The sequence below is a fragment of the Sparus aurata genome, chromosome 13, assembly GCF_900880675.1.
Source record: "Sparus aurata chromosome 13, fSpaAur1.1, whole genome shotgun sequence".
NCBI classification, from domain to species: Eukaryota; Metazoa; Chordata; class Actinopteri; order Spariformes; family Sparidae; genus Sparus; species Sparus aurata.
This window is the reverse complement of record NC_044199.1, coordinates 31,780,356-31,806,259: the sequence shown is the minus strand read 5'-3', so window position 1 is coordinate 31,806,259 and position 25,904 is coordinate 31,780,356. Positions and strand designations below refer to the sequence as shown.

The following is a 25,904-nucleotide window of genomic DNA, read 5'->3' as shown; positions in this document are numbered from 1 at the left end:
TCGCCTTCGAAGGATGCAGACAGGATTGAGACACAGCAACAGTAGTCGTTTGTTTTAGCCTCGACTGTAAAACTCCTCATTTCATAGCAGACGCCATCACCACCCTACACCAGAGCGGTGACAGCTTCTATGCCCGCCCTCGAGCCGACAACAGCCAATGAGCGATGGAGTGAGAGACCCTCTCTCTCGTCTTTCTCCTCTCTCCGATGGGATGGACGGATCTCATCACCCTGCGGCCTCAGGTGATATTAATTCCCTCCTTCGGGCGCCTCAGGGTGGATCAGAGAGGCGAGGTGCCGACCGGGAGGTCCGTTTGAAGTCCTGAGTGGTTCCGAGGAGCAGCTTCCTCCCCGCTGAGGGAGGCGAAGCTTAGAGGCGTCAAACAGAGATGGAAAGTATATATGGATTTTTTAAAATGTGTGTTCTTGTGCTTAAAGCTGCAGAAATCAGCACCTTTAGATTGTTTATGGAACGTTTAGACGCTGATGTTCGGCTGTTAAAGGCTCGTTTACGCTCCCTTCATGTACGTTTGTTTCAAAAGATGTAATCCTCACAGCAGGTGAAGGTGAAGACAGGTTTTTCCGATCATCCTTTCGCTGTGATTTGTTTTCTCTCCTGTGCTTATAACTAGAGCAGTGGGAACAAAGTTTTCACCTGTAAAAATTCTTCTTCGTTTGCTTTAATGTGTGAAACTGAGTGGAAAGAAAAGACAATGTGTGACCAGTGATGTGCACGGGGGGGTCCCCCCTCATGTGGCCCAATTGTTGAAAAACGCACGCTAAAGTGCCCTCCTGGGAGCCAAAACACCGCTAAAGTGCCCTCTTGGTTGGCAAAACACATTAAACTGCCCCCTTGGCTGGTTAAAACATGATAAACTGCCCTCTTGGGAGCCAAAACATGGGCTAAAGTGCCCTCTTAGGAGCCATAACGTGTGCTAAAGTGCTCTCTTAGGAGCCAAAACACCACTAAAGTGCCCTCTTGGTTGGCAAAACACACTAAACTGCCCCCTTGGCTGGTTAAAACATGATAAACTGCCCTCTTGGGAGCCAAAACATGGGCTAAAGTGCCCTCTTAGGAGCTTCAACGTGTGCTAAAGTGCCCTCTTAGGAGCCACAATGTGTGCTAAAGTGCCCTCTAGGTTGGCAAAACACACTAAACTGCCCCATTGGTTGGTTAGGACACGATAAACTGCCCTCTTGGGAGCCAAAACACACGCTAAAGTGCCCTCTTAGGAGCCACAACGTGTGCTAAAGTGCCCTCTTAGGAGCCACAACGTGTGCTAAAGTGCCCTTCTTTTCGCCCCTGCCCTTCAAAAAGTCTGCGTATGCCACTGTGTGTGACAGTATGTGCTGTTGTGCATTAACTCCACCACCTCCTGAGGAAACTACGTCTCTTTAGCTGCTAAATGCTCCACTGTGTTCACCAGCTAGTCGCTAACTCGGCCTGTTGCCGGGCAGATGCGGGCGCCTCGGCTCAGAGTCATTTGATTCAAGGTTAATCTCACATAAACGTATCGAATGTGATCTCAGAGCTAAACGAGCGCTTTGTTTTTCTTTAACCTTCGACCTGGAGTTCATTCTGAGTTCACGTCCGGGTGTTTCGGCGCCATACGGAGGGAACAGACTCTTGGAGAAATTAAAGGTGCCTGCAGGCTCTTCTGTGCTTCTGTTATTTGTAATTTGCATAAATTATTCCTCTTCCCTTTAAAATCCTGTTTAGACCGGGGCGTGATGTCCTCGCCACGAGACGCATTTTTTACATCACATTTTGTTGCTCGGCGTTCGTCTCTCGCTCCGAGTGTTTATCAGCGACTCAGCTATCTGATCTCCGAGATGAATCAATAAGATATGCAAATAAGCTTCATGTAAATGAGACACAAGTGGGTGTCGCGAGGACGGGAGGAGGAAGAGGAGGAGGAGGAAGAGGAGGAAGAGGAGGAGGTGGAGGAGGTGAGAGTTAGTTTTTTTTTTTAGGGTGGAAGTGTGCAGCGTGATCACAACACCGCCAGGCTTATTAATCTCTCGCGCTTCAGCGGCGCAGTGTGGAACCTCATCTCCACGCCGCCTGCTGCTTCCACCACCTTCCTCTGAAATTACAGTCGGTAATCTGTTTGGCACTCAGACGAGTCGCAGAGGAGAGGAGACCAAAAAAAAAACCACACCACACACACACAACAGGAAACAGATTCACAGAGAAATAAACATTTTAATTAGGTGTTTGGCACACAGACAAGATAATGTCTTCTGAAAGCTGGAAATTAAATAGATTTGATTGAAGATACAGGAGATAAAGTTAAATAATCTGAAATATGATGCAGATATTTACACACACACACACACACACACACACACACACACACACCTGCTCTGCTTCACAACTTTTAGACACTCTGAATATGTAGGACGAGCCGCCTCAGACGAGAATAAATACAAATGTTGAAACCTTCAGGAGTTTCGAGGGGGAAGCTCGTCTGCAGCGCGGCGACGGCCTTCTGCCGAGTCACAACTTTGCCGCGCTTCAAAGCGGCGCAGCTGTGGCGTCGTCCTGCGGAGAGGTAGATATCGCTCGTCTTTGAACCGTCACACACACACACACACACACACACACACACACACCCACACACACATGTTCCTGTTAGAGAACGGGTCGAAGTCACAGGGACGAATCAAAAAAACAGAAAACACAAGAACAGTCGCTCAGATGATGCGACGGCGTGTGGCGTCGGGCTAATTCCTCGTCACAGCTGGATCGGCGTTGAAAGACGAGCTTGACAAGAAAGAAACGTCTCTGTGGGATTTTGTTTCCCCTCAGAAATTCAGCTCAGTTCATCAGGGAGCGTTATCTGGATAATTGTCTCAGAATGAAACTAAAATATCAAAACCAAAGCGTCTCTTTCTGATTTCTGCGGTACAGATGTGGTTCTTGTCACCCGAGTCGTCGAGTGGCAGAAACATTTATTCAAACTCTTTTCCCTGAAGCCAAAAATCTGTTTCCTGTCCTTCTTTCCTGCAGCTGCCATGTTTCCTCCGACCCTCTGAATCTGGACATATTTTTCCTCTGACCTGTTTCATCCATCTGGATTGTTTCGGTGTGAGTTGCAGAGTTTTAGAGATAAAACCGAGTTGTGCTGATTTGCTTTTTAACCGTGTGACTGTGCAGAGAGAAAGACGTTTTTTTTTTTATCTTTCAGCATTTTCGTAGCTTCTAACTTGATTTCCTGTGGTCTGTAGTTCAGTTTCTCGCTGTTTGTACCTTCAGATATCTGATGTGTTTTACAGTTTCATCAAGTTCACTTTCAGCTCTTTCTGGTCGTTGTGTTAATTGTGAAAATCCAACGCTTCCTGAGGACTTTTATTGTGAAAAACCTCTTGGAAATGAAACAGAGTTTTGCTCTTTTGACCAACACAAGCACGACATCGTTACAGCAGCTGCAACAAAGAAGGCTGCAACTCACTAGATGGATCTAGGTTTGATTTTGGGGTGAACTGTCCCTTTAACCTGAAATTTGTGCCTCTCTTTCTCCTGAAAACAGATTTCAGGCTGAACAGAGTTCCCCCTCCTCCGTCCACTCGTTTCCACCTCGACCTTTTTTTTCCCCCCCTCCGTTAAAAGTCGCACCGGCTTTTCATCCTCCATCAGAACGCCCTTTTGTCCAAAGCTCGCCACAGTTTGCATTTTCCTGTGAGCTCGAGTGTGAAGCGTAGCAGACGCAGCGGGGAGCGCCGAGGTGCTGCTGGCAAATCCACAAGGTCGCTGACAGAAAAAAAAAAAGTGAAGGCACGCAGCGAGAAACAGAAGAAGAAGCCAAAGAGACGCGGGCGGTCCGGGGAAGCCGTCGGAGGTCACCTCCCCTGCTCGCTGAGCTCCGGGCTTTCATAAACTTGTGAGAAAGTCCTCTCAAAAAACAAAACGATGCTGTAGTTTGTTGCAGCGTTCTCCACATCATCTGTACAGCCGCTCATATCTTGGTCTCTTTGTGTTCTGGTCTGAAGGTGTCCCGGATCGCCAGCAGACCGGAGGCCAGAAGATGTCCGCCCACTTTGCTGTGCCACTCCTGCGAGCGGCCCCTGGAAGACAGAACAAACCACATGAGAAGATAATCCCAAAACTCTTCACTTCACTGATGTCTCCTCGGTTTTATTTGTGCAGATGCTGATGAAAACCTAAAAAACATTAAAGGGATATTCCGGTGTAAGTTTAATCCATGGTCTAACACACCGTGAAACTGTGTTAGACTCCCTCTCGAGAGATCAAGTTAGCTGACTGCTAATTTACGGAGTTTTATCAACCTCAGAAACGACCGCACGACAACAATACACTGCAGTAAATGGATCCAAATATAAACCGCCACCAAAAAGCCACAAATAATGCTCAGAACAGCACCAAACTTCAGCAACAGTACAAATAGGGTCTCAGCACATAGTCCGGGGCATCTAACCTCCGCTAGCTTAGCTGGATTTCTACTGAAAAGCTGACTAAATTTACCACTCTTCTGCAGCAGCTTCCTGTTGACGGGAAGTCCAGACGAGTCGATTACCGAGTGCAGTAGAGTTCCGCGGCTCATGGATGAAAATGTATGATTATGACTCCATGGAAAAGCAATCAAAGTTCATATGTGTCTTACCTGCCAGTTTATAACGGTTATTATCGAGAGCGGACAGGGAAAAGAACGGAATTGAGCATTTCTAACCGCACTCGGTAATCTTCGCGTCGGGACTTCCCCGACCCGGAAGCTGATGGAGGAGAGTTGAAATCTGTTTTTAGCTTCCCAATAGAAATCCAGCTAAGCTAGCGGAGGTTAGATGCCCCGGACTATGTGCTGAGACCCTGTTTGTACTGTTGCTGAAGTTTGGTGCTGTTCTGAGCATTATTTGTGGCTTTTTGGTGGCGGTTTATATTTGGATCCATTTACTGCAGTGTATTGTTGTCGTGCGGTCGTTTCTGAGGTTGATAAAACTCCGTAAATTAGCGGTCTGCTAACTTGATCTCTCGGAATATACCGGAATATCCCTTTAAGCGAGACGCACTTGTGGTTTGTTGAGGACGACCGGACGCCCACAATGTGGAAGATCTAAGATAACACTCTGGTTAAAGGCTTTTTCAGGATGAACTCAGATGCATCTTCATATTCCCGTCATGAATAAACATTTCAAGTATGCATTTTTTAAAAACGCTGCAGGAGAAGACGTGGAAACTTTGTGAAAAATGTCCTGAACTCTGCTGCTGGATGATTCATCGCAGAGAGAGAGACGAACATCCTCGTGTGTTGATGAGACATTCTGGGTCGTGGCAGAAATGAATATTTTGTCATCACAAAAAGAAAAAGTAATAATACGACTGACCGTGAGGATTTATCGCCCCTAAATCTAAAATACGACTCTGATTTTGGTTTAATAAAGTTGTAAGTTATGAAAAACTGATAAAAATTTAAAGGATAGATTCACCCAAAAGTAAAAAAACTCAGTCATCTCCTCCCGCCACGCTGATGGAAAGTCAGATGAAGTTTTCGTAGTCCATGAAACATTTCTGGAGCTTCACAGCAAAACGGAGTTGCAGCGTTCTGCTAAACAACTGAAGCAAAAGCAGAAATAACATAAAAATTCATCTATACAGCTCGTCTGGTGCGATTCAAGTCTCCAAGACTTTGGAATCAAGACTCCAAATTGATTGGAAAAGACGTTATCAACACCCTCAATGCTCAGTCCAGTTCTTACATCAGACAGAAGCTAGCGTTAACGCTTTTAGCATCGCAGCTACAGAGAAGATTTCTGCTGTAAAAAGTGTAAATAACATCTTTTTAAATCAGTTTCTCGAGGCTTCTGTAGACGTGGAGAACAACGGACCGGCTGTAAAACAAACAAACCAGCTCCAGAAAAGTTGTCATGAGCTACAGAACTTGTTCTCCGGAGACTGTGTGATGATTTGCGCGCTGGACCTTTTAAAATTATACACATTTTGACTTCAATTTCACATTAGTAGTCTGACAATTTTGGATAAATGAGAACTGGAAGACACTCAGAATCTCGCGTTGCTTCCTCAGAATGAAATACGGTCCAATCACTTTCTCTTATTGTCGTAATTTGAGATCGGTGTCTGATCATTTCCAACTGAAATCAGAGTCGTAACTCCGATTCGGCGACGTTAAATCCTGAAGGTCAGTCGTGTTTCTGATTTACTCACTTTGGTGCGGGTAGTTTTTAATTCCGTGGAGCTCCCGTGTGAAGCGGACCCGACCAGTATCGAAGCGTTTGGGAATGAAAGTGGTGACTCGTGACATTAAAAAGAGGAGCGGCGAAGACAGATTTGATCTATAACTGTGTGATTATCTCAGCGGGCTTTTAGTCGGCCCATTACGACTGAACTGAGCAGGATCCCGTCAGCACACACTCGCAGCCGCGTGTCTCTTTTTAATTTTTCTGATGTGTGTGTGTGTGTGTGTGTGTGTGTGTGTGTGTGTGTGTGCAGTGATAGCGGGACGGCCGAGAGCCGAAACCGCCGCCGTTATCGAGCGCGCGCACATTCACATTTCGGGGCATTTAGCTGAAACTGTTATCCAGAGAAGCGGCGGTGAAATAAGCCTCGTTTCCAAACTCATTTGAAGGCAACCAGCAGGCGTCTGAGCCACGTCGGCCCGTTACGCAACACTGATCACGTAAGAAAGAAGTGAAACACCCCGAGGGACGGAGGCCTCCACCCCTCCTTTTGTCTGCCGCCTCCTCTCGCCTTTAATTTCCTCTCATGAGCTCCAGCTGTCCGTCTGGTGCCAGGCTGTCCTGGACTTATGTGCTATGACAGTAATTTTAAGTGCTTGTTGGGTTTTAAGGCGAGACAACAGATCCGCCGCATCATCAAGGTCAACGGGGCTTTTTACAGTTCGGGCCTGTGAAACTGATCCTATCGCCTCCAGAAGGAAATGAAACGCGTCACGGCCTCAGCGAGAGAGCGAGGAGCACCGAGGATGTTTTGTTTGGGCCGCGGTCCATCTGGAGCCGCTGTGGAACAGAACTTTTATTATGTTTTTAATGGTGACCTGTGTGAGGGAACGTTCTGCTGGGAGCCGGAAATGTAAACCTAAAATCTGCAGAAGACGTGAAGCAGCTGTGGATTCACTCATCAACTGATCAGTGTGATCGACGGAAAGTAAACACATTGAGCCGAATGATCATTTTTAACATGCGCCTTTATTTTGAAATTCTCCCGGCAAGTCTGTGTGATACGGAAGCCCTGATGGGCCAAGAGAGGACACGTTATTTTTGTTTTTTTTCTTGTGATCCATTTTCTAATTTCTTAATTTATTCTTAATTTCATGTTTAAAGAAAAATAAATATTTGTTTCCCTTTCTGACAGAGAAACAAAGGTTTTCAGGCAAATTTTATTTATTACAGAAGTTGTTTTTTTTTTCATCTGCGAGAACTTGTGTTTTCGGTTTCATGCATGAAAAAAAATGTTGTTTGTCTGATCTTCTTCTTCTTGTTTTTTTTGTGTGACTGTTTTCACAGATGGGAAAAAAACCAACGTGGAAAGATTCTAATGGCAAAACACACGTGGAAGAAAAAAGAAAAAGTTTTACAACTCAAACGTAAAAAAAAAAAAAGAATTCTGATTCCTCAGGTGGATTTTTCCTTTTTTTCCGTGTACAATTTTTTTCCACCAGAAAAATTGATTTCTTTTGTTCACTCACTTTCAAAGAATATTAGATCTTTTTTTTCACCGAAAAAAACAAAACAAAAAGCAAACATGTCTCCTGTGTGAAAACAGGTTTGCTTTATGTTTTCATCTTTGAAAAGGTGTGAAAATGAGAAAACAAATGTTTTGTCAAGCGAAAGAAAACATCAACTTTATGTTCCACCTCATCAGTCCGATCCTGCAGGTAAGAACACAGCAGGCCTTCACTCTGAGTCTGTGCAGAAGAAGAAGAAGCGGCGGCGGCGTTAACGCTCTCAGACCTGCAGCGTCTTCCTCCTGCAGCTCGTTCTTCGGGCTGCAGTTAAATGAGACGCTCTGAGGCCGGCCGGTGTGAGCGAGCTGCTGCTGCCACCTGTTTTCTGTCGCGCTGAGCTTCATTTCATTTAATCAGCGGAGACAAATAGAGCTGCGGGGCCCCGCCGAGAGTCAAATTGATCATGTAAGCAGCAGAAAATCTGCAGCAACTTAGTTTCAAAGGGCATGAATCATGAGAGGGAGGGCCGCCTCCTCCTCCTCCTCCTCCTCCTCCCCCTCCTCCTCCTCCTCCTCCTCACCTACAGGGAGGTGGTGGTGATGGAGCTGCAGATAGATGCCGGCAGAGGTCAGAATCACAGAACGCGGCTCAATTAAGACGGATGAGACGGACTAAGCGCTCTCTCCAGATATTTCTTTTAATGGGCTTCTCACGGCCTCAAATCCTCTCTGAAGCTCCTGCAGCTCACTTCGCCCTTGTTTCACTTCTGTCTTTGTTCCTTTAAGGACCATTCTGACATTTTAATGATGCTGACAGATTATATGAACTCATCAGCACCGGGTTCAACTCTGCCGTCTTGATTGATCGGTCTTTCAGCGCAGAGGTGAGAAACTACGAACACTGAAACAAATTAAAAGCTTCTTTTGGGTTGTAAAACTTGTGATTACAGATGACAGACAGGGAACATTTGACTCGTTAATGAACATGTGCTCGTTAACGACGTGGGAAATGGTTTAAAGGGCCATTTCAACCAACTTTTTAAACCGATACTATCAATACTTTTGGTTTTAGAGCCGAGCTTTCTGCCTACGAACAGTTTTCACTTTTTTTAAGCGTCAGTGTTGTAAAACTTACAATAAATGATTATAAAGCTACGATATCGTGTTGAAATATTACTTTGATAAAACCGAAAGTCACACATACGGACAGTACTTGAGTGAAAGTCTTAAAGTCTGAACTCTAATCAGCATTTTTCTGAGCACTTCTAGAAGAATTTAAACATTTTTTCCACAAGAAAAATTAGATTTTTATAAAAAGCGATCCCGGATTTAGACGAGGGCGTCGATCAGCAGTCTGTGAGGTGGACGAGTCAACACCTCTGACACAGCTCTGTCTACAGATCCTCAGGCAGAAACTTTTACAAACAACTTCTGAACTTAAGCAGGATTCGTGCCAAAAATACGCCCAAAAAAATCTAAAAACGTCTCTCTAACATCTGCAGCAACGATGACCAGAAGTTTTTAAATATCATATTTTAACGCTCCATTTTTCACCTCCATCTTATGTGTGTGTCAGCAGAGGACAAATGAAACTGCACAATTTAGAGAATATTCCTTTTGTGTCGTATTTCCTGAAAAGACCAAACACTGAACGATCTGCTAACGATCTGTTCTGCAGCTTCTACGTCTCTTCCCTCTGCAGCCGTCCTCACCTGGTATCCGTCCGACAGAGGTGGGTCAGTCGGGTCTTCCTCACTCCGGTGGGCTCCAGCAGGTAGAGGCAGGCGTGGACGTGGGCCCTCACCCCCTCCGACAGCACCTCAGGGTGCTCCGTGGATACCGAGGACAGGTACAGATGGCCGGAGGACGGGTCGGCCTGCCACGTCCTGAGGAGGACAGAGGAGAGATTATCAGGAGGTAGAGTCTTTGTTTCTGTACTCGCTCTGCGATGTAAACGTCTGTTTCCCGTGTCGATAAAGTTCCATGAAACTGAATTTAAAAACAGAGATTCCTCTGTGACTCAGAGCTCCATCACATTATTCCAAAACCTATTAAAAACACGTCACTCTGCTGCCCTCAATACTCCCCAGAGCACCAAATGTGGATCAATCCGCCGCGTAAAATAGTCCCCAATAAAAACGCTGTTTCCTCCTGGTTACCAGATAAAAACTGCAGTGAGCAGCTGTTTCAGGAAACTACTGAACCTTTTCAAAAATCAAACTACATGTTCACGTCTCCAGTAGGAACCAGTGTGTTCGCAGCTGAGACGGACGAACACATTCTGGCTTTTGTTCTTTTTTCTGTGATTCTTTCTCTTGTGTGATTTGCTTGTTTGAATGCAGCCGTGTTGATGTTCTGCCTCACTCAGGGCTATATGAAGTTAATGTACGCTCTCATAAAGGGAGGAGACGCGCAGCTAACACACTGTGATGTGGTTCAGCTGTGAACACAGATACTGTCGTCGCTCGTCTGACTGCAGGCGACGATTAAAGTTTCATCAAACCTCGCAGACGCAGAAACAACACCGACTTTAAATCAAACTGACGTTTCCAGAGTATTTTTGGCTCTGACTCGTCCGTCCTCGCCGCTCAGCAGCGCTCAGCAGGTTAAGACCCAGAGGCCCGTGAAGCCCGGGGCTCGCCGTGCCTCATTACCTGAGCAGCAGGTGCTCCTGTTGGGGGCGGCTGCCCAGGCCGTGGCCCTGGCCCTGGAGGAGGCAGCGGTAGACTTCGGCGTCCTTGGACAAGGTCTGGATGACCGTGGCCTGACGTAGGCCTCCCTCCCACAGCTCCTGCTCCCTCAGCAGCCGGTGGAGCAGCTCCTTCTGCGGGGCCTCCACCTCCACGGAGCCGCGCCACATCCACAGCGGGCAGCCGTCGTCCATCTGAAGACGAGAGGAAATGAAAGATCTCTGCTCAGATGTTCGTCTGCTTCCTTCCTACGAGCTCAAACTGTGGCTTCCTAACACTTATTAAAGATTTCCAAAGATTTCAACTTATTTCATGGGGCGGTCTCACAACTTGTTTCCACGCTTTTAATAAAACCGAACACTAACAGGACGCTCCAGCATCCAGACAGGAACCTTCAGGTTACCTTCTTGAAGCTCAGCTCCACCAGCTCCGGAGCCGGGTGGCTCTCCCAGCCTCGGCTCTTCTCCCGGGCCTCCTTCAGGAGGTGCTGGGTGCTCAGCTGCAGTTTGCTCCTCCTCTCCTCCATCTCCTCCTCACCTCCACTCTGACCGGGGGACACCGGGCCTCCTCCCTCCTCAGAGGGGGAGTCGTCAGGGGGGCCGGCGGGACTTAAACTCTGACCGGGCCAGAACTCTGGAAGCTACAGAAAACACTTTATTATTAACATTCTGACTGTATTACACTGTGTTTTGTTTGCTCTGTGTGGTTATTAGAAAGCTCGGCTCGTGTTGTATCTTCTGTACCTGGAAGAGTCTCTGGGCCTCGGTGATCATGTTGGCGAGGCCCTGCGTGGCGGCCAGGTTCTCGCTCAGGTCCCGCTGGTCCGGGCGTCCCAGGCTGTACTTCCTGTGACTGGACCTGCAGCCGCAACAACACAGAACGAGGAACAGTGTTACTTTCACTGTCTCTAAAGTCAGGAAACAGATTGACTGGATGTACCATGATGCTGTTTGTGCGGCGCAGTGCATTCTGGTTGTTGTAGGTTTATTTGACCTTGTTCTCTGTTGTCTCTGATCATGTGACACCGATTATAAGAGTATTTGTGTCTTTCTCCTGCAGAGACGGCTCAGTGTGATGCGTCTTTGTGATGATACAGAATTGTTTTCAGCTCCAAGGTGTCAGCAGATAAACCCGGGGGGGTCGTGAGGTGATTATCTGTGATTATCGGGCCACAAATCTGCTCCTCTTTACATTTAATGTGTTTTTGAAACACGTGAGTCGTCGCCTTCGCGGCAGCGACGGCAGCTTCACGCGCAGGAAGTCATTCTGCCGGTCAGGCAGGAATCAGCGTCACAATTACAGCAGCTGACAGATTCAGGTTGTTCTGGAAATCCTTCACGCTGCTGAGGTTTACTGGAAACTGGCAGAATCACAGGAAGTTGTTTTATTAGATTTAATATTCAAATTGTGTTTTATCTTTCAGCTTGATTCAGTTCCGATGACGAAGGAAAAGTTCAAAGCAGCGTTTTGTCGAATCTTACAGCAGACGCAAAACTGGAAAATTAGAAACCAACACTGAACCCGAGGCGAGCCGGTCGGACACGTGGTGAGACCGTTACAAAGTTTACATCTCTGTAGGATGGGGAGTTCTGTCGGAGCAGGAACACGAGTGTGAAGATGAGATCTCACAGATCTGTGGCAGAAAGTGTGACATGACGTCTGACAGGCCGGGACTTCCAGGAACAGAGTCACAGTGGAACGAGGAAGAGGTGGAGATGGAAAGGAAGGGAGGAAAGTTCAGGAGGAGCTAGAGAACGGAGAGTGATGTTAGAGGAAACACAGGGAGGAGGAGAACGAGGAAAGGGTGTGGGAGGTATCGGGAGGAAGAGGAGGAAGAGGAGGAAACTGAGAGAGTGATGGTGGATGGAGGAAAAAAGGACGAGAAAAGAGAGAACAGTGAAAGGAAAAAAGATGGACGATCATGTAAGAGAAAAAGAAAATACAGAAAGCCAGTTTGAAGCACAATAATAAAGCCTGCTATGCTTGACATGTTTAATAATTTTAATTTTCTTATTTTGGCTCTCACACACATCGTGTTTCTGCCACAAACACTTAAATACACAAATTAGTCTGACGCTCAGAACTAGTCCAGAACCAACGCACTGTTTCCTCCTGTTTGTTTGATCAGAACTACAGAAAGCAGCTGCTTCAGGACACGACTGAACGTTTATCTTATTTTATTTATGAGGTTTCATTCAGTCAACAGAACAAATGTGGCAGAACAAATGTATGAAAATGTTGAAAATTTACATTTTGTTAAAAAAATGAAAATAAAAAATAAATTCTGACAAATTTTTTTTTTCACTTTGGTTGACAAATGAAAAAGGAGATTTTTTATTGTTTATTTGTGAAACAAATTAAAAAAAAGTTAATACATTTTTTTTGTTCGTGGAAAAATCCTGAAAATGTATTCATTTAATTTTTTATTTGACATGGAAAAAAAAATCAGGATTTTTCTTTTCGTGTGAGAAAAAGTGTTAAAAATTGATTAATTAAAATATGTGAAAAAAAAATGTTGTCAGAATTTTCATGATTTTTTTCTGCGTGAAAAAAAAAATCTGTATTTTCCACAATGTTCCCGGGTTTCACAAATGAAGGAAAAATATGTTTTTTTTCTGTGTGAAACTGAGTGAAAATGTTGGCAAGAGAAAGGAAAAAAAAAACAAAAGAAAACAAAAGAAAATTGATTTTTTCAATAAAATTGTAAATGTTTCTTCCATCCATCCGTAACATCACTGAACCGTTGTTGAGTTTGAAAGCGATGATATTAATAAAGTGACCACAGAAACACTGTCGCTGGCCTCCATGATGACATCGAGACATTGAACGTGACACGGAGGAACACGTGTCACAGCATGTTTTAACACATATTGTTTTTAAAATGAGAGTGACTGTAAGTTTTCCTCCTCTGATGCTGAGGGACGACGCAGCAGCGCTTGAATCAAGTGAAGACCTTGAGCAGAACAAACTGAGCTCAGATAAACGGGCTGCAGACGCTGATGGGACTCCTGAGCGTCTCCTAATAATTAAGCTCATTTCCCAATAATACAAGCCACCAACTGCAACGGCCATTATCATTCTGGACAGCTTCACTCTGTCCTCTCTCTTTATCTTCCCTCCCTCGCTCTGTCACTCACCCCTCTCTCCCTCTTTCTCTCTCTCCTCTCTCGCCCGTTTATAACGTCCTTTTCAGCCGGAGAGCAGATAGAGAATATCTTTCATATCAGGGAGGGAAGCTGCGGCCAGATGGAAATTGGTGGAGGTTATGTAACGCGCTCTCAGTGTAAACTGTGCTGACAGCTTTTCATTACAGAGACAAAGTGTGTGTGTGTGTGTGTGTGTGTGTGTGTGTGTGTGTGTGTGTGTGTGTTACAGCTGGACCGGATCCAGAGGTGATGTCAGCTGTGAGAACGGAGAAGTTTGGAAACACGGGCCTCTAATGAAGCAACAAAAGGAGGAAGAAAAACACGTTTCCATGGCAGCTAAATGTCAACCGGCCGGGTGTGACGGCTAACACACACACATTCCGACACACACACACACACACACACACACACACATCAACCGAGAGTGAAGTCAGCGTCTGAGGCGAAGGCCGGGACTTAGATTTAAACGTTAATCACGATGAAGTCAAAGTAAGTGAGTCGTCAGACTTTTGGAAACACTGATCGATACTTTTCATCATTTTAAAGACCAAACCAAAAAAAATGATCAATCGAGGAAATATTCACCAATGAAACTAATCATTAGATCACTATAGAGTCTGTACTCTTTAATTATAGGTCTATTTTATAAACATTTGTATCCCACCTTCCATAGGTGACCATTTTCCTCTGACATCACTCACGGGAGGAAGCGCAAATATCGCTCTGCTGTGCTGCAGGTCGCCAATACGTACAAACGTGAAACATGGCGAGACAGCAGGTGGATTTGAAAGGGATATTCCGGTGTAAATTTAATCCATGGTCTAACACACCGTGAAACTGTGTTAGACTCCCTCTCGAGAGATCAAGTTAGCAGACCGCTAATTTACGGAGTTTTATCAACCTCAGAAACGACCGCACGACAACAATACACTGCAGTAAATGGATCCAAATATAAACCGCCACCAAAAAGCCACAAATAATGCTCAGAACAGCACCAAACTTCAGCAACAGTACAAATAGGGTCTCAGCACATAGTCCGGGGCATCTAACCTCCGCTAGCTTAGCTGGATTTCTACTGAAAAGCTGACTAAATTTACCACTCTTCTGCAGCAGCTTCCTGTTGACGGGAAGTCCCGACGAGTCGATTACCGAGTGCAGTAGAGTTCCGCGGCTCATGGATGAAAATGTATGATTATGACTCCATGGAAAAGCAATCAAAGTTCATATGTGTCTTACCTGCCAGTTTATAACAGTTATTATCGAGAGCGGACAGGGAAAAGAACGGAATTGAGCATTTCTAACCGCACTCGGTAATCGTCGCGTCGGGACTTCCCCGACCCGGAAGCTGATGGAGGAGAGTTGAACTCTGTTTTTAGCTTCACAATAGAAATCCAGCTAAGCTAGCGGAGGTTAGATGCCCCGGACTATGTGCTGAGACCCTATTTGTACTGTTGCTGAAGTTTGGTGCTGTTCTGAACATTATTTGTGGCTTTTTGGTGGCGGTTTATATTTGGATCCATTTACTGCAGTGTATTGTTGTCGTGCGGTCGTTTCTGAGGTTGATAAAACTCCGTAAATCAGCGGTTTGCTAACTTGATCTCTTAAGAGGGAGTCTGACACAGTTTCACTGTGATTTAGACCATGGATTAAATTTACACCGGAATATCCCTTTAAGGTACAACAGCGTGTTTGATCACCTGTTAGCTTCCGCTGGACAACAACTAACGTTAGCATTCAGCCACTTCCTAGCTCACATTATTGTGTCACATGATATGACGGGACATCTCAACACGCTTCGTCAACCCTGGAAGTGAAACGTACTGGATGTAATCACAAAGTAACGTTAGAGAGGAAGCTGCTGAATGCTAACGTCGGCTAACGGGTTATCAAATGAGTTGTTTTATCTACGACTACCTGCGTTTATACGAGCTGCAAACCGAAACGCAGCAGCACAACAGCTGAGCTCCCCACCCTGAGTGTGACATCACAGGAAAATGGCCGCCATGGGAATGTGGTCTCTTCACTTCAGTCGACTATAAACACCAGCATGTCGAGAGACCTGAAGCTCAGAGTGAAACCAGTCAGAACTGTGTGAGTTTTATTTGTTTCCAGGGGATAATTCTTACAGCCACCCTTCGTGATGTGTTCAAGGACACATGGATTCATGAAAAGCACAGCACTGATGGGAAAATAAACTCCAGATGACACGTCACATAAACAATGTGCGGTTACTGAGCTGAGACTTGGGGAAGTGTTTGAGTTGTTATGATTGTTTTGTTCTTCGGTCCAACAGAACCAGAATCAACACACAGAGTGGACTCCACACCTACAGCAGAGGATTATGTAACCGCTGCTGAGACTTATGTAACCGTGAAAATGTGGGTCACACATCCTAAACTCATTTCCATCTTTTACTGAGATGTGTGCTGAAACTAAGAGAGCGTTAACAGAGTAAATCAGAGGCAACATGGCGGCGTCTGCGGTCTCAGCTCACCTCGGTGCGTTGGCGTCTCTCTTCAGGGTGTTGAGGTGGAACAGCGACGGCGCCAGACAAACGGCGATGTTGGTCGGGGTCATTTGGTTCTCGTCCACGCAGGCCACCACGTCCCGCAGGAAGAACAGCAGCGTCCGCAGCGCCTCCCTGTTCTCGTCAGGAAGCAGCAAGATGACCGCCTGAGCTGCAACCAGCTGCTGATCCTTTGGAAAATCTGAAAACAGAAAAAGTTAACCGGTGAATATCTGAGCACTTGAACGCCACATTGATGTTTCTGCTCACTGGGATTTCTTCAACTGCTTCATATCCCTTAAAGGAGAATTTCGGTCGATTTAAACATGCAGCTTCATTGCTCAAGCTACCCTTGACTTGCCAGTACTGAAGACGCGAACACATTTGGTCCAACCATTACAGAGCTCCGTGAACGGAGATGTAGCATTGAACGCTAACAGCATGGGGTCAGAACTTTAGACTGTGTTTTAAGCGTCTTAACATGCTCCACATCTCACACCAAAAGTTATGCAACATCAGCAGACACCTTAGCACACAGCACTGTAGCGTGTATGACTCAAACTGAATAAAAAAGTAGTTAAAACAGTGTGTTTGTGCAAGCAGCTATTTACATGTTTGTTGACATCCGTGTCTTCCGGTAGCTAGACTAAACTAGCTGATCCGTCGAGCGTGCGCTTACTCCCTCACTGGCGGAGACGGAAACATAATCCAGCATTTTCGTGTTTCTGTTCATAATGTACATGTCCATGTTACAGCCTGTCATGAGCCATGAGCCTTACAATAGCCTGTTAAGCCTGTTAAGTGCACACTCGATGGATATGCTAGTTTGGTCTAGCTACCGGAACACACGGATGTCAACAAACAGATATGTAGCTGCTTGCACAAACACACTGTTTTAACTACTTTTTTATTCATTTTGAGTCATACACGCTACAGTGCTGTGTGCTAAGGTGTCTGCTGATGTTGCATAACTTTTGGTGTGAGATGTGGAGCATGTTAAGACGCTTAAAACACAGTGTAAAGTTCTGACCCCATGCTGTTAGTGTTCAATGCTACGTCTCCGTTCACGGAGCTCTGTAGTGGCTGGATCAAATTTGTTTGCGTCTTCGGTACTGGCAAGTCAAGGGTAGCTTGAGCAATGAAGCTGCATGTTTAAATCGACCGAAGTTCTCCTTTAAGTCTGTACAACAAATGAAGTTAATAAGCCATGAGAAATAATAAAAGTATTGTAATTATGGACAAAAACAAATTCAGGAGAAAAAAATCATCAATCAAAACTGAGTGAAGATAAAAAGTTTTGTTGGGGGTAAAAAACAAACTCTTAATGAGGTATACAAAATAAATAAGTATGAAATTATCTGGCCAAAAACTTTTCGACACAAAAAAATTAATTCACAGATGATAAAAAATACACCCCCAAAATGTTTTTGATGCGTGAAATTGAGTAAAAAGGACGGCGAAAATAAACAAACACAATAATAAAAATAATAAATAACAAAGAAAGAATAAAAAAACAAACAAAAGAAATGTGCGGGAAAAAAAAATCATTCTGACTTTTTTAAGTGTTTGATTCTTTTTTTATTCTTTGTTATTTATTCTATTTATCATTGCGTTTGTTTATTTGGGAGGGTCAACAAAATTCACATGAGGACAATTTTTTTTTTTTTACTTGAAGACGTGTAAAAAAGTTTTGGTCGGCAAAAGAAAAAACAAACGCTTAAAAAATGTCTTCTTGAAAAAAAAAAAAAATCCCAATTTTTCTACCAAATAAAAAGGAAAAAAATCCCTCACAAGAAATCAATAATACTAAAAAATATTATTTTTTTCCAGAAGATTTTTTTTTTAAACATCTAAAAAAGTTTTGGTACGAGAGACAAAAAACAAAGATTTTTGCAAAATGAGCCATAAAAAAAAAAAAAAAAAGAAAATCTCCTGCCAAAACAGTATTTCATTTAGTTTCACACATAAATTAAAATAATGATGATAATAATGATGAGTGTAGTAGCTGCTCACATTGGTAAATGTGCAGGAAGGACTCGCAGAGTCTGCTGCTGAAGACGGGTTCTGGCAGGTCTCTGAAGTACTGCTTCACCATGTCGGCCACGTCGAAGGCTGACTGGCTGTCGTATGAAACACCGTCCGGGTCCGACTCCAACAGCTCACGGAGGTACTGGATACGAGACTTCACCCCTGACTTCCGGAAAAGACCAACCTGAGAGAAAACACAGCACAAATGAACTCCCGATACAAATGTCTTATTGGTGGTCTCAAAGAATCGAATAAGAAAAACTCTACAATGACATTTATTTCAATCGGACCTGGTCCAAACACTCGGTCCTCAGGTAGACCAGCGCTCTGAGGATGCTGGGAGGAAGAGGCTCTCCGGTCTGCTGGACGCTGACGAGCAGAGGAACCCCGAAGACCCGCCGACCTTTCACCTCCGTCACCTTGGTCTTCCTCGGCGGTTTAGGAACAGTCCTACAGGTGACAGAGAAAGTCTCACACTCAACAATCAAACAGCACCGAGGAAAAAGTCAGAAAGTTAAAGAAAGCTCAGGAATGGTTTCGCACATCTCGAGGGAGTTTGTAATCTCAAGCAGTCAAGTGTGTAAAAATGCTCAACTTGGCTGCTGTTGGATGTGTTTCCTTTTGAAGGAAGAGCCAAATAAACACTTTTTGATAACACGAGTCCCCAGTGATCGCTAAAAATGTGTTTGCCATTCAAATCAGCTCTGCAGGAAGAACATACAGGCGTGGAGAAGAAATGGACGTCGATCAAACAGATTGTTGTTACTGCGCTGAAGTTTCCTCGTCTTTCTCAACTGAAATCAGCAACATTTTAACTGTTAAACCACTGACTGTTTTATTCTATTTCATTTTCTGTTGGACACTTACGTGGGTCCAGATGTGGGGGCCTCTAAAAGTCAACCTTTGTGAAAACTGCACGAACGCCGCAATGCTTTTTAGCTTTTAACTCTGTTAAGCTGCAGGGCAGAGTGCACTCTGGCTAAATGTGCAGTCTTGTAATAGTCGTGTTTAATACGAGGGATCCGAAGCACTCCAACAATCAGCGATGAAATCTCTTCTCTACTTTACTCATCCGCCTAAAAGTTACATGGCAGCCCGGTAAGTGCACAGTCACAGAGAAAAGGTCAGCTCACCGGCACTCTGAGTGCTTTCAGACCTCTTTCTGGTTTTTCCTCTAAATTTAACAGCAGCCGTTTTTGAGGGAAGAGTCTCAGAGTGTCAACCAATCAGTGGCGAACTGCTGCACTTTTTAATTGTCTGATACTTGCTTTGGCATCACCAGTGAAATGACAGCAGCTAATTGTTGAAGCATGAAGAGATTTTCTCCTGATTGCTGGAGGAGTTGGTCTAACGGGGCTTTAGAGCTCAAACTCAAAGTGAAACTCTCACCAAAAAGCAACCGAGGCTTTATTTGTGATTGAATATGAGTCAAACCTTTGTGAAAATGCATAATTATGAGGAAAGAGGCACTTTTAAGGCTTGCTGTAGTTTCGTTTTCGGGCCTCGGTTGCTTTTTGGCGAGAGTTTCACATTAATGTCTGACCTTTAGCGAGACGTGACTGTTGAGTTGTGTCCGTCTTTTGATTAAAATGTTTTGGATCCAGCCCCTCATCAATTTTATGTTAGGTTAAAATATATATATATCTTTTTATGACTGAATCTCTGCTATAACACAGTATGTTGGATTCATATTATCTAGGGTTTTTCCCCGTTCAACACAGAATATTTTTCTAATTTGAGGGGTTTACGGATTCAGTTTTAAGCCATGATTGATATTTACAGTCTTTAAAATCTGGATGATTACATCTGTTCTTTCTAACCTCAACAACTAATGAGCGAGGCATCGTGGAGCGCCTGACGTTTCTGCCAAGGAACGGTAAATATTCTAGCCCATGAGGCTAACGTTTGCTAGCATACTTCAACAGGCCCCTAACATGTTTTTCTATAAACTTGAGTAGATAAAATTCAGCCAGCTACCCAATGAGGATTTTCCTTCATCACGAGTTTGGATATTGACATGATATTTTACTTAAATCATATAAAAGTACATTATTTGTTCTGGATTTCAACCTCAACTTTCAACTCATGAGGTGGCATCGGCTAAAGTTATTGCACTACAACTAAATCCTCCTTAAATCAGCCTAAACACTCTGAACAACTCAACAGTAACGTAACTTAACATACGTGTACTTTGTGGGGTGAAAGCAGACGATGTGTTGAGGGGAAGGAACAGGTAATTTGCACTTCAGAGTTCAGTGTTCATTTAAAACTCGTCCTTTGTTGAAACAAATTATAATTTGATATTTTCTTCTTTTCATCCTTCGAGATGAGGCCTCACATGATTTCCATTAATTTCCCCTCCCTTTAATGTGACTCATTAAAGTCTAAACCCTGCTAAATGGAGCAGTATGAAGTGCTAAACCTACAGGTAACACCTCCCTGGTGCTTTTCAACCTGCTGCCGCAGAGCGAGTGTTATTCCACGATTGATCCTGAAAATGAAAAGAGTAATATCCACGAGGAGTCGTTTCAGGAGGGTTTTCTGTTCGACGCTCAGCTCCCACATTCAGCCTGATCTCATTGAGCGTAACAACCTTGGCAAAAAAAAAAAGCTAATTGGTTTTCTACCAAAGCAGAAAACAAGCAGCTCGTGTGTTTTCTCAGAACACATCTGTAAATTCAAACGTTAAGTAAACAAGCAGGATATCTCAATGTTTTTATTATTCTGAAAAAAAATGAATTTGTGTCAATTTGGCACGAGAGCTTATTGCACAATCAGTGTAGGAAGCAGAGCGCTGATCTCGTTAAATCCATCTACGTCAATAAAAAGTGCAATGAAAACATCCCGCGTTTAAAACAGGACGCAGTTTGATCTCAAACTAATTATAAGACAAAGCTAAAAAGTTGCTTTAGAAGTAAAAAAGTCTAAAGCGAGTCTAACGATGGAGCAGAGAGGAACTTCCCTCTGATTTGCCAGGATTACAGACTCGCGGTGAGGCACTCGCTCTCCTTTCCGGGGTTGTTTATTCCTCTTGAAGCATGCTGTTGTTGTTTTACGCCGAGGCAAGGTTGCACCTGAGCCATGAATAATGAATGAATCTTCTGAACAGGCTGCCTGAAATATTTACCCTCGGCCCACCCACCTGCCCTCCTTTCCGCAGTGGTTTCCTTGATACGTTTCTCCGTGCAGCTGTGCAGGAGCAACACATCTGGGAATACTTTCCACGGATTTATTTTTGCTTCACACTTTCCCAAACCTCCGCCGAACCCTCGTGAAATCACCCCAAAACTCCACTGAAGCGCCATCCTTTCACACTTCTTACCAGTTCCAGCCCTGCTTGCTGGACGGGGAGTATTTGTCCATGAGAGCGGTGAGTTTGAGCAGCGAGAGTTTCTGCAGCAGGAGGAACTGGGAGACGGACTGGTTCTCCACTCCTGGACTGGTGGGAAGGGAGGGCAGGCTCTGTTCACTGGACCAGTGCAGCTGCTGGCTCACTCTGCTGGAAACGCAAGCGCACAAATAATGTTAGCATTAACAACAGAAACAGGAACTAATTATGCTCCGGAGTTCACACACATTCTTCGAGACATTACTGAAAATATTAAGTTACTGGATTACAGCTTCACGTTCTGATCTTTAGATGCCCCAATAAGAGAGATCCATGTTCATAATGAGGAAGTGAAACTGCTGCACTGCGTTTATTCCATCCCGAGAGAGCGATGAGCGCCCAGGGACCAACTCCAGATCTTAGCCAGCGCCTTTGGTCAAGATGGAGAATCTGTGCATGTTTTTGATGGTGGGGGTACGGAAGAGGATTAGGGCCACATGTGAATTTTTTTTTTTAGTTCTGACTTTAAAGTCACAATTCTGAGATTAAAGTCAGAATTCTGACTTTTTTTCAGAATTCTGAGATTAAAGCCAGAAGTCTGAGAAAAAAGTCAGAACTTAAAAATGTTTTACATGTGCAGACTTCTGACTTTATTCTCAGAATTCTGAAAAGGAAGTCAGAATTCTGAGATTAAAGTCTGAATTCTGACTTTTTTTTCAGAATTCTGAGATTAAAGTCCGAATTCTAAGAATAAAGTCTGAATTCTGACTTTTTTTTTCAGAATTCTGAGAAAAAAGTCAGAACTTACAAAATGTTTTACATGTGCAGACTTCTGACTTTATTCTCGGAATTCTGACTTCAATCTCAGAATTCTGAGATTAAAGTCTGAATTCTGACTTTTTTTTCAGAATTCTGAGATTAAAGTCAGAATTCTGAGAATAAAGTCTGAATTCTGACTTTTTTTTTCAGAATTCTGAGATTAAAGTCAGAACTTAAAAATGTTTCACATGTGCAGACTTCTGACTTTATTCTCAGAATTCTGAGAAAGAAGTCAGAATTCTGAGAAAAAAGTCAGAATTCTGAGAAAAAGTCAGAAGTCTGAGAATAAAGTCAGAACTCAAACATGTTTTACATGTGCAGACTTCTGACTTTTTTCTCAGAATTCTGACTTTTTTCTCAGAATTTTGACTTTAAAGTCAGAACTAAAAAAAAAATTCACATGTGGCCCTAATCCTCTTCCGTATGGGGGAAACCGGAGAACCCGGAGAAAAACCATGCAAGCACTGGGAGAACATGCAAGCTCTGCACCGAAGGACCTTCTTTCTGCGAGGCAACAGTGCTAACCACAGAAGAAGAGCGGTTAGCGGTGTTAGCATCCAGATTGGAGGGAAAGTTCAGCAGAGGAGTTGCCAGGTGGCACTAAATGTACCGTACAGGTTACAATTTTATCACAAATCAACTCTGCAGCTCCTCAACACACAAGAAGAAGTTCTAAAATCAAACACTGTTGGCCTGTTATTCTTAGTATAACCTCAGAATATCAGCACGTTAAAAAGTAAAGGGATCAACCACATGATTTTAACATTTATTTATTCATGTTTGCAGAAAAGGAAACTGTGTGTGTTTACTTATATATTCATATATGTAGATATGTTTTGTGAGGGGTAAATAGAGAATACATCCTTACTGGAATCATTATGACATAAATAATTAATAATGGGAATAGTACATGTGGAACAGACGCCCCCGTCCCTCGAGCCGGCGTGTTACTGCGGCACGGTGCACATCCAGACACACGTAATCGGGCGCCTATATTAAAGCCGAGCCTGTAAAACATTCAGAGCTGAGAATGAGAAACCAGCAGCGTCCTTCAGCGCGCCGATGATGCGGCTTGACTTTACATTTCAGGAGCGGCTTCATAACTTTTTATTGCTCTGTATATGAGAACAACTGCAACAACTAAGACGTGTAAAAGCAGCTCCATAAAGAGACGATCAGAACTGTTCGCCACGAGGCCGCCGCTTTTATCTTGAGTGCCTCCCAGTGACTCCACCGTCAAACCCCTCTAAGTGTCATTATTAGGGCTTGTTTACAAAACTCCAGAGCAATTAAAAGTGTCCGCTAATTACTTTATATTTACACAACCTGAGTTTTGCTGCCAGAAAAGAAAATTGGCTTTCAGCGGCAAGGAAGTTAAATGTCACCGCAGCGTTATTGAGTTTTCCGTGTCGACTTTCTTTAATGATCTGTTTTTACCACTTTGACTTATACTGCTTGTGAAATATGACGCGCTCTATAAATAAAACTTGATATAACTGCTTGAATAGTTTTACAGTCCAAGTTTCCTCACCTGCTCCTCGGTTGAGGCGATCCCGTCTCCGGCTCCTCGCCGTTCACCGGTACCGTCTCGCGGCTCTCCTCCTCCTCCTCCAGGTGGATGTTTCTGGGGGAGGAGGGGCGAGGGGAGGCGGCGGAGGAGCCGTGGGCAGGTGAGTCCTGGGAGGAAGAAGGGGGAGACGAGGAGGAAGAGGAGGAGGAGGAGGAGGTGGAGGACGAGGAACCTCTCTGAAAGTCGTCCTCGGATAGATTCTCAGACCAGGTGGAGACGAGTTGTTGGAGGTCGCTGATTCTCTCCAAGACGCTGTCCAGAGCCGAGAAAACATCCTCACCTGCCAACAGTCGACTCACCTGAGAGAGAGGAGAGAATGTAGGGAAAAATTAAAGGAACATTTCATCAAGGAAACCAGTTACCTCAGAATTACCAAGTAAAGCAGAATATTAAAGCCAAGTTGGAAGAGTTGAAAAGTTTTAACAATTTGAAATCTTTATTCTACTTTACTTGGTTATTTGGGGTCGACTGATGTGTTTTTTTCAGGACTGATACCATAATGATTAATAGTAACCAAGGAGACGAACAGGCTCAGACCCAATTATCGGGTCCAAAACATGAACTTCTCTTATCCCAACTCGACGATTAGATTTAAGTTATGCAAGCTAAGTTTTACCAATTTGGAATGAATAGTCTATTTTACTTGTTAAGTTTGAGGTGATCAGTTTCTTCAGATTGTACAGAAGTAGAGTTCATTTGTCAGATTTTACCGTGTCGTGTGTGGGAGACGACTGCCGAGCGTGAGACCGTCGTTTGAGGTGAGAATGAAAATTGGACTTTTCAGACGATTAGATTGAAGTTGTGCGATCTTAAAAGTACTTTACCTGGTTATCTTAAAGGGACAGTGTGTAATATATCAAGTATTTAGCGCCATCTAGCTGTGAGGTTCTACACTGCAACACTCCTTTGCTCACCCCTCCCGTTCTGAAGACGTTGGAGACGTTCCGGAAGCTACGGTGGCCCTGACGGACAAGAAACTCATTTTCAAAATATGGACTCTTTCCCAACAGCGTCGAGTGTTTCTACTGATTCAAGTAACGAGGTAAAGATGTAGTTAGTTATTGTTATTGTAAGTGACGAGCGCTTTCGCTGAGCTCCCTCTCAGTTCCACAGTCAAGCTAGCTCTGAGAGAAAACGTGTTTAGCCTTACTACGTAGTACCACGTAGTGCTTTGTGTCCCTCTCGGCAGTCCATAGTTTTTTTAAAACCGGAAAGACATGGCGGCCTCCATAGAGCTTGCCCGTGCTGTGTATAATCAGATAGGTAATTCTTCGCTCAGGAGGATAAGTCAGATTGTTGGCAGAGGTAATTGTACACCAATGAGGACTTACTTATGAACGAAGACGCTGACTTGAGTTAATAAATTACTTAAATCTTTACACACTGTCCCTTTAAGAAAATCAGTTTCCCAGATTTTTCAGAATAAAGCGTCTTTGCCAGAACAAGTCAAGTACGTTTCTCGATGACGCGGACAGTTTAATGTCTCTTACTTTAATGAAAAAAATGACGACAAGCAGAAAAAAAGAAAAACCGTGCTATTGAAACTTTCTGTTCAGACGGCGGATTCAGCAGATTTTAGGACTTTTTGCAAAATGAAGGATTTGATTGCAATACGTCACTTTTTGGAGGACGGGTATTACACTCAGTCTCCCCAAAGAACAGGAGTAAAAAAAAATATATATCTATATAACTGGTTCCTTAAAAGCCATTACCTAATCACTTCTATAATATTTTATGTCAGCTTTTACTTCCATGGCTGCCATCTTCTTGTCACAGACGGTTCCAACTTTTCCCTCCCAAGTGGCTCCAGACAGAAACACTCCTGAGGTTGAGATGATTAATATACTGCGAGTAGTCAGAGACGATTGTATAGTTTCAATCTAAAAATGGAGTTTGATACGAGCACTCACAAAATGATTCCCGGATTTATGGGGAAGCTCCGTATGGTGCTGAGCTCAGCAGAATCTCTGTCCTTTATTGAGTAACCTGTCTTTGTATTTGACTTTATTTTACGGGGGTTTTATTCTTTCTTTAGCGGAGAGGCAGCAGAGCCAACGAGAGAGAGACAGACTGCTCCTGATGTTGTGTTTTGATACGTATTTGATTGGTAAGTCACTCCATAAAACCGTCACCAGAGGGCACAGACGACCATAATCTA

General features: G+C 44.0%; 1 protein-coding gene across 1 annotated transcript in view; it reads right to left on the bottom strand.

Moving 5' to 3' along the window:
• Positions 1 to 2,185: 2,185 nt before the first annotated feature.
• Positions 2,186 to 25,904, bottom strand: part of LOC115594825 (rho GTPase-activating protein 7-like) — a 43,141-nt gene continuing 19,422 nt past the window's right edge. Inside the window, exons 8-17 of the mRNA XM_030439078.1 lie at positions 23,708 to 24,045; positions 21,352 to 21,528; positions 18,320 to 18,479; positions 18,015 to 18,213; positions 15,990 to 16,203; positions 11,093 to 11,207; positions 10,753 to 10,989; positions 10,314 to 10,543; positions 9,372 to 9,545; positions 2,186 to 4,067 (exon numbers count right to left, since the gene is read on the bottom strand). Of these exons, the coding sequence (XP_030294938.1) occupies positions 3,959 to 4,067; positions 9,372 to 9,545; positions 10,314 to 10,543; positions 10,753 to 10,989; positions 11,093 to 11,207; positions 15,990 to 16,203; positions 18,015 to 18,213; positions 18,320 to 18,479; positions 21,352 to 21,528; positions 23,708 to 24,045 (1,953 nt within the window). The 3' untranslated portion in view covers positions 2,186 to 3,958. The remainder of the gene's footprint in view (positions 4,068 to 9,371; positions 9,546 to 10,313; positions 10,544 to 10,752; positions 10,990 to 11,092; positions 11,208 to 15,989; positions 16,204 to 18,014; positions 18,214 to 18,319; positions 18,480 to 21,351; positions 21,529 to 23,707; positions 24,046 to 25,904) is intronic.